The 9,363-nt window shown below is 45.7% G+C and overlaps 1 protein-coding gene across 1 annotated transcript; it reads right to left on the reverse strand.

Moving 5' to 3' along the window:
* On the reverse strand, nucleotides 1–4,022 carry LOC149384849 (monolignol oxidoreductase AtBBE-like 13). Its single transcript, XM_089627241.1, has 2 exons — nucleotides 3,077–4,022; nucleotides 1–960 (listed from the first exon to the last, which is right to left on the reverse strand). The coding sequence occupies exons 1-2, from the start codon at nucleotides 3,925–3,927 to the stop codon at nucleotides 162–164; spliced, it is 1,650 nt and encodes a 549-aa protein (XP_089483367.1). The 5' UTR covers nucleotides 3,928–4,022; the 3' UTR covers nucleotides 1–161.
* Nucleotides 4,023–9,363: the final 5,341 nt, after the last annotated feature.

Consider the following 9,363-nt stretch of genomic DNA (forward strand, 5'->3'; position numbering starts at 1 on the left):
ACAAATCATTTAATTAAAAAAAAAAAGTTTAAAGAATTCAAATTACATGCTAGATTTGACATAGCTACAGAAATGTTGCCAAAGCATGCATACACACGTGCGTATAAAATTAAAACGTGTTTATCTCTATTTCTACCAGAGGACAAACACGGTTTACATATTTAGTTCCAGTGAGAGAACTGTAACGGAGGAATACTTTGTTCGTTCCTGAAAAAGTTGGTTGGGTCAAAGACAGTCTTGATACGAACCAGCTTGTCAAAGTTGACTTTCCCGAAATACTTGAACCCCCAAGCACTCGCACTCGAATAACTCGTGAAGCCCTGATCACTGTTCGTCCCAATGTCAAGGTCCCTGTAGTTTAAATAAGCAGACCTCGGGTTTTTGGAGACATAAGAAGTCATGTAACCGTACAGGCTCCTGATCCAACCCAGGTGTCTCCTCTCAGTCGAAGCCTTCCCGTCCTCTTCCCAGTAGATGAGGTACTGAATCTTGTACAGATTCCCGGCCCGGTGCGAGAATGGAAGCTCAGACTCTGAAACGCGGCTCATTTTCCCGCCGTAAGGGCTCATGATCAGTTCAGCTCGTCCTCCATCTTCTTCCTCGACCAGCCTCTTCCATATTCCTTCTAGCCCGGTTATCGAAATCGGCTCTCTCACATAGTCCGATTTCGCCTTGAATGAAAGCCTCGGCCGAGGCGACCGGTCAAGCAGAATCTCTGGAGGCTCTCCGCTTGGGAGTCCTGCGACGAACAGAGCTGACTCGATCCAACTCATCTCGGTGCAGTCTCGTCTCGACAAGCCTAGCTCCGGAAACCGCTGTCGCATCACCCGAAGAAGGCTGTCGGTTTGGCCAAGAAACACCGAAAGAAATGTTCCTTGTACGGTTTTCTTATCGCTCGTCGGTACAAACCGAACTGCAAGAAGAAGATCATCGGGGAGATCATGAGCTATGTACTGCCACCTGTAGATGAAGAAGATGTGTCTTTTAACTGATTTGTAAGGTTAATCTTTTTAACCCATACTAATAAATCGAAAGTGTTAATTAAAATAATAAAAAATAGCTACGTAAGCCACCTAAACGGTAAGAATTGTAAATTAACTAACATTTTATAATTTTTTTTGTAAATAGCCAAATTGCATACGTGGCATCCTATTAACTGCTTATTTTTTTACATGTTTGTCATTTATTAATTTCGGCCAAGTGTTAATTTCGGCCAAGTGTTTCAAATTAGGCGGTTATTTTTTAAAAATTTGAATCAAATATTGAAGCCGATATGATTAAGAAGTTTTAAACGTGAGAATTTGAAATTTTCTAGCAGATTGCAGTTATGGCCGAAAATTTGAGTTCCTTTTTAATTAATGGGCTGAAAATAATGGGCCGAAATTGATTGGGTTATAAGAATTTTTTTCTATATCGTAAATAAGGTACCCTGACTATTTATAGGATATTAACAAACTGTAGGCTATATTACAAAACAGTATAGCATATATGGCTATATAGCTTAATAATCCTTAAAATAAAACGATCTGTTATAAAGTTAGAGTTAATTTTAACTGGTTAGCTTGGCTTTGATTATGAAAAAGTAATAATAAAGTATTTTGGTATCTGTGGTGTTATGTAATATAAAAAAGTTATCAATGTTAATCGCGTTTTTGGATTAGCATTAAGAACCGTCCGTGGTTCAATCTAGGGCCGGACCCTATGACCGCACGTAGGTTGAGTTTGGTGAAGTTCTTCTCTTCTCGTCGTGTTCGTGTTATTTGGATATTTGTGTCTCCGGGTCCTTGAGTTTCCGGGTCTTTGGATCTTCCGCATTCATCGTGTTCTTCGCGTTCTTCGTTGAGTTCTTGAGTCTTTGCTTATTCCCTTTGAATCTTCAACCCTTTGAATCTTTCACGTTCTCCGCGTTTTTCACGTGTTCGTGTTCTTCGTCGGGTCTTCGAATCCTTGCACCTTCATCTAATTACAAGAAAATGTGAATCTAGAGGGACGCAGAGGGTTTTCCCTCGGCACGCACTCCGACGCTCAACATTAGTCGTGTTGTATTGTGTTCTTGGTGAACGATTTGTACTCGTCTCTATGTTTTCTATATAGAGAAAGAGTTGTATTGTGATTTTTGTAGAGTTTTGACAAGTTGAGAAAAACTTACTTTGTGTTGTGAATGAATGAGGTATTTATAGGGACCAAGGAGTTTGGTGAACAGTACTTGATTAGGTGGTGGAGATGGCCGGGTGGTCTTGACCGAGTGAAGACGGCCGGGTCGTCTTGGCCGAGTGAAGACGACCTGGTGATCTTGGCCGAGTGAAGACGACCGGGTGATCTTGACCGAGTGAAGATAACCGGTTGATTTTGGCCGAGTGAAGACGACCGGGTGATCTTGACCGAGTGAAGATGACCGGGTGGTCTTGGCCGGGTGAAGATGACCGGGTGATATTGGTCGAGTGAAGACGACCGGGTGATCTTGACCGAGTGAAGACAACCGGGTGATTTTGGCCGAGTAAAGATGACCGGGTGATTTTGACCGAGTGAAGATGACCGGGTGGTCTTGGCCGGGTGAAGATGACCGGGTGATCTTGGCCGAGTGAAGACGACCGGGTGATCTCGACCGAGTGAAGACAACCGGGTGATTTTGGCCGAGTAAAGATGACCGGGTGATCTTGACCGAGTGAAGACAACCGGGTGATTTTGGCCGAGTGAAGATGGCCGGATGGTCTTCTTTTTAGGACGGCCGGGTGGTCATTTTTGTGGTTTTGTCTTGAAGATTTGTCAAGAAGTCTCGCTTGAAAACATTCTTTGAGAGTCTCTTTTGAAAGACATTTTATGAGTGTTGACTCGGAGCTTGGCGCGTGAATTTGCTTGTGGGCTTGGGCCTTGTGTATGGGCTTGATGTTTCGTTTTTTCGCTCTCGGGGCGTTATTTACACCATGTGAAAATAGCGGCATAACAATCAATAAACAGAAAACACAGTTAGCTGTTTTTTGAGGCTCTTTTATTAAGGTTAATATCAATAGAAACCATAGATTAAGGTTAGCTAAAATCTTTTTTCAAGGAAGATCAGTTCAAATCTTATCTTCACCTGTGAACAAGACCGGTAAGGTCTTTGTTTGAATCATTCCGATCAACTGCAAACACAGTCACTGTCGCCGGAACCGGAACTAGCCTCACCCTCCACGATAGTATAACCCCAAAGCTCGCTCCTCCTCCGCCGCGTATTGCCCAGAAGAGATCTTCTCCCATGGAGTTTCGATCCAGAACCCTAGCTTCTGCGTCGACGATCCAGGCGTCAAGGACATTATCGGCAGCAAGGCCGTATTTCCGGAAGACCGCGCCATATCCTCCTCCGCTGACGTGTCCTCCAACGCCAATGGTGGGGCAACTTCCCCCAGGGAAAGCTAGGGTTTTGCTCCTGCGATTGATCTCGTAGTATAGCTCGCCGAGTGTCGCTCCGGCTTGAACCCATGCGCTTCGAGACTCGACATCTACGCTTATGGACCGAAGGTTGGCGAGATCTATGAGGATGAAAGGACCATTTTCGGAGGAGACGTAGGAGAGTCCCTCATAGTCGTGTCCTCCGCTGCGGACCCGGATTTGGATATCGAGTTTTCTGGCACATTTCACGGCTGATTGGACGTGGGATTCATGAGTTGGTTTTATGATAAACGAGGGTTTTGGGGTTGATGGTGAAGAAAATCTGGGGTTTATTATACTGGAGTTCAAGATAGGGAGATATGAAGAGTTTTTCTGTGAGTAGACGAGTTTAGATATTATTGATGTTGAATTTTTAGGAGAATAACTATCACTGCCTCTGGATAAGCAGCCGATGAAGGTTTGATCATAGCTACCGAAAACAAAAGTTCCACAAGAGATTGAGAAGAGTAGAACAAGGAATAGTAAATTTAGGGGCAGTGAAGAGTGTATTGTCTTCATCACGTTTGTGTATTATTGTGCATGCGAGAAGATGATTGGTTGGATAGACTTATTCTCGCAATCTTTTCTTGGTAAACTAAGGATAGCTTGGGTTAGCTAGCTATATGATAAACTACATACTATATATAATAATGGACCCCATTTCATATTGAAATTGCGGAAAGATAAGTGGGAACTGAACATTGACGATCGTGTAGCTATAATAATTGACCTTAGACTACTGCTTGCATATTGTTTTTTAATTCAACTTGCATACAACTGTCAATGACGTTCCGGGATAAGTTTCATTAGATGATTGTAGAAATCAAATCCATCGGGTGGCTAATTTCATTAGACTTGCATAAATTTGTCAATGGCGTTCGTGATACTCATTAGATAATTGTAGAAAAGAAAGCCTTCCGACGGCTAATCATGTCTAAATTTTTATAATATTAGTATTTCAAAATTTCCTTGATGTAAATCTAAAATAAAATGTTTCCTAGAAAAAGTTTACGGCTGATAACAAAGTTGACCGGGGATGATATTGGCTATACTTGTTTCTTACCACTCTGGGTCCTAATAGTAATTTTAGATCACACAATTCAAACCATTTTGAACTTTCCTCAAATGAAAAACAGGAAATCATTGATTAAATAAATTAAAATTTGAAATTACTAAGATTGAGCGTTAGTTTAATTTTCTGGGGTCATATTAATATTTAGTCGCGGTGGCCCATCTGCAAAGGAGACAAACCAAAAAGCTTTAGGCTACCTTTCTAAAAAACCCGAAAAAAATTCCCTTTATGTATATACATCTATATATACATAAAATTAAAAAATTAAAAAATATGTACATAGTTGTTGAAACTTGAAATCCGTAAAGCAAACAGGCTTTAAAAAATTGCAGCAAAAAAATAAATAAAACATCCTTTAAAAGTAGGAATATAGCTGGAACTGGTATTGACATAGGTTATTAGATGCTCGAGAAAAATTTAGCGATAATTACGTGAGTGTGATTAGTGAAGAGAGAGACCCGAAAAATCGTGCACAGTTCTAAGAATCACGACCATAACGCTCCAAGGTGGTATTGAATATTACATCGGCTGAGCTGCCGTTGTCGATGAGAACCCTTTTCACCGGGTTGTTCGCCACTTGAGCCTTAAGGACGATTGCGCCATGTGCGAGTGCACAAAGTCGCTTTGCCTCTTTGTTGGTGAAGTACATCATCTCATGTGGTACATACAGAGGTTCCTCGTATGAGAGGTTGATTTTTTGCGTTCAACGGCGCCTTCTCGAGACTCGGCCCTTAGGAATTTCTTTCTTTGTCGTGATGAATCACCACAAAACATGGTGGCTAAAACGTGAAGTTGCGGATCAATGGATGGTGGTTGCAAGTGTGGTTTGGTTAGTAGTGGCGGTTGTTCCTCCTCCCTTTCTAGACGGTGGTCTGCTTGAGGTGGTGTCCGCAACCCCGATCATACGCAACACGAACTCTTTGAGCACCCCATTGGATCAAAGCTTCGATTTGTCTCTTTAAATTGAAAGCATTCGGAAGATAGATGACCATGATTTTGATAAAGCTTGTAAATTTAGACCGGTCATGAGTTGCGGGATTTTTTTACTGGAGCAGGTGTGGTGAACTTGTCATGTGCTAGTGCCAGGATTCGATCCGGTGTCGAGTTCAGTGGTGTGAACAAGGAGTATCCCTTGAAGTCTTCCGCAAGTCGTGGCTTCTGGGGTATGGGCGGTTGACTATTGAAAGTCCGACCTCCCATTTTTAGTCTTTTCCGGGAGTCGCCTTGCTTCTTGTTGGGTTCGTCTAGGCGGCGGGAGCCTTGGTTGTTGCTATTTCGACTTTTTAGTAATCTTCAACTCCCATGAAAGTCTTGGCTTGAGTTATTAACTTGGTCATGGTGGAAGGGACAAGACCGACGACGGACTTTAGGAAGTCCTTAGTGCAAAGCCTTCAATGATTACGGCTATGACGTCACCATCGTCGAATTGGTCAGCCTTATTCGATTCTTCAGTGAATCGGGCGAGATATCTTCTAAGAGATTCACCATTCTCGTACATGATGGACCACAATTAAATCTTGATCTTCTTTTTTACCATAGACGTAGCGAAGCATCCCGGGAACGCGTCCTTCATCTTTGAACGATTGGATGCTGCCTGGTCTCCTCCTTCTGAACCACTCGAAGCTGATTCTAGCGGGTGTGAGACAAAAAGCTTTATACATGGCTCCAGGTGTAACACATTGCATTTCCATCTAGGTCTCGTAGTGCTGGATGTGTTCGAAGTAACCTCTTGCTCGGGGGGAGTCACTTGCCGTCTTTCGTTTGACCATTGATCCTTGAGGCAATTCTCGTTAGTAGAAGCCGCAAAAGGAGCTTTAATTCGATAACTTGGTCGTTCGTCGTGTTACCGGTCGTTTTCGGGACACCGGAAATTCAAAAACGATTCAAGGCCGGCCGGAAGCCCAACGGGCCCCGGCCCACCAGGCCCGAGCGCCCCGACGCACCCACGGCCCGGCACGGCCGGTGCGCGCGCACCTGTGTCCCCGGCCCAATGGGCCTCAGCGCGCCCTATCGTGCCTGGCTCGCTCGCACTCTGCGCCCCGGCCTCCCAGCCCGCGCGCGCACTCCTGCGCCCCGACCTCCCGGCCCGCGCGCGCGCTCCCGCGCATCCCGGCCTGCGCGCACCTCGGCACCCCGGCCGAGCGCCCCTGCTGCCTTAGCCGGGTGTCCCCGCCACCTCGGCCACCTCGGTCGAGCACCTTCGCCAGCTTGGCCACCTCGGTCGAGCGCCTTCGCCAGCTCGGCCACCTCGGTCGAGCGCCTTCGCCAGCTCGGCCACCTCGGCCGAGCGCCTTCGTCAGCTCGGCCACCTCGGTCGAGCGCCTTCGCCAGCTCGGCCACCTCGGCCGAGCGTCTTCGTCAGCTCGGCCACCTCGACCGAGCGTCTTTGCCACCTCGGCCGAGCGTTCTTGCCACCTCGGCCGAGCGTTCTTGCCACCTCGGCCGGGCACGCCGCGCCCGGCCAAGTCCCGCGCCTGGCACGCCCCGCGCCCGTCCAGGCGACATGTCCCACGCGCCCTGCGCCCTCTTAGGCGTAAGGCCTCGCGCGCCTCGCTCCCGACCACCCGGTGGGCCTCAAGGGGCCGGCCCAAGGCCTCCCCTCAAACACTATAAATACCCCCCCCCCCCCCTAGGGGAGAAAAAGAAGACGTTGATTCAGCCCTGAGAATTGATACATTTTTGAAGAATACATACTTCTTCGAGAACAGTACCTCTCTCGTGCTCTTGTGACATTCCAAGAACACGCACTCCTCCTCCATCGGCTCAGAAACAAGGGCCCCCCTCCGCGAGAGGGAGGAGCGCACTCCTCTTCTGCGACCCGAGCTTCTGCAGTACATACTGCCCTCCTGCTTCTTGGCCCTTGAGCTAGAACTCCGAGCTACGAGCACGCGACCCCTCTAAAGTCTTCACTAGAAGCTACGAGCCGGGTCCTACTTTGAAGCCTTGGATTCACAAAGCCTCCGAGCCCAAGATAGCCTCCCCACACAAATTGAACTACGTTCTGACCTGATCCCGACTAAAGGGTACGTAGGCAGCTAACCTTTGGCACGGCCACACCCCTCAAAACACACCTCAGGGTTTGGAGGGTGCAGCTCGGTCCACGAGCTCCCATTTTTGGCCCGGGCGCGATCACTTGGTCCGGCCTTGGATCGAACCGCCCGAGGTATTTAATCGTTGTTCATTTTCGTGTGACAACACGTCGCAGAGTCCTGAGAGTACGAAGAAGGGAAATTAAGCTTAGAGTGGCGCAAAGGTAGTGCTTCTAGCGCGCGCTCCAACGCTCAACATTAGTCTGATTACTATGTGAGGTGAGGGGCTGATATTCGTTAGTGAATATTTCGGTAGGTTAGAAGCTCGATAAAGAAAACGGAGTACGGAAAGTTTAAGGTAGAGTTTCAGAACTCTAAAATCGAGTAATCTTTTTAGAATGAGAATGTATACCTTCGTTTCTATGAGCACACGTACTTATAGTTCTTAGGAAGCTGATGAAGAGCCTTTGGTCGCTCCTCTAGGAGCGCGCGGCATGGATTGGCGTACGCGGGCGCAGGAGATTGCACGCACCTTTGAGGTGCTGGCGCGTTGCGCCAAGCGTTGGGCACGACGCGCCGAGGTAGGTGTACGGTCCCTTTTCGGGAGGTCACGCAAGGAGCCTTCCTCGATAAACTGGCGCGCCGCGTACTCGTCTGCGCGGTTCGCATGTGGGCTCTTCTTCGTTGATGAGCCCGAGCTTGGATTTTGGGCCTGTCTTGAGTGGACATTGGCTACTTTTTGGACCTCAATTGGATTTTTAGTTGCTCGGCCCGTTGGACCATAGGATCTAGAATTCGACGTAAGTTGTGTTGAATTTAATGTTTCTTATTTTCTGAGAATTACCGACAAGACATATGTATATATGTATTCAAACTGATGAATATAATATCCAAAAATAAACAGATAAATCATGTTTCACTATATTATGAAAGAAAATAAGCCATTCATAATGGAAGAGAATATGAGTACAATACACAAGTCAATTTTCAATGCCAAACGAAAACCATAATATGATGGAATTAACGCATACATGTTCCATATGACACGATCGATCAGAAAACAACAACATATCTTTTCGCGAAAACCAAGACAAAAAAAAAATAATCTATCCAGATCCAGACGAAACCAAACACATGTATACATGAACATCCTCATTTCTCAAAAATTGAAACATGATTTGTTCTAATATTAATTGTTAGATCCGAATATCAAGGGTGAAAACCATCACCCAATTCCATGATCGAATTATGTTGAAAAATTAAGAAAACATAATATCAATAACGGAAGCGTACCTAATAAATCCATGACAGTTGGTCTTCTAGATCAACATGTATGCCATAGAGAGCCCTTTGTTTCTCTCTTGTTTCATTCTAACGATGGAATATCCGAAAGTGACAAGTGATACATGTGACCTAAGGATCAGCCTTGTTTATAGACAACCAGTAGGTTAATCTAGCGGGCTTCCAATTTCATCCTATCACAGAAATAGAAGCTATAATAGTCTACATATTAAAGGCCCACAACCTATTAGATACATTAAAGCCCAATATTCGTAAATCATATTAGATCACTTTTAACGACCTATATATATTGACAGTCCAAAACACATAATCATTTAACATATAAGCCCAGCATTGGATTAAGGATCCAACAAACGGCTCTTTCCCATTCAGCCTCTTCTTGTGCGCCTCAACTCTGAGATACTGCAAAGGATCCAAGGCTGGGAGTCGTAGTCACATCAGTGGCCAGGGAAGAGGTAGGTTGCCTGATGACAAAAGCACGACCGACGGTCAGTTTAGAAATCGTGGCGTAAATCTCAAAAATCTTGCTTCTCAAGCCATTAACCCAGCCGA

This window comes from Urtica dioica, chromosome 9, assembly GCF_054948205.1.
Source record: "Urtica dioica subsp. dioica isolate 48M chromosome 9, U.dioica_male_clone48M_v1_H2, whole genome shotgun sequence".
Taxonomy (NCBI): domain Eukaryota; kingdom Viridiplantae; phylum Streptophyta; class Magnoliopsida; order Rosales; family Urticaceae; genus Urtica; species Urtica dioica.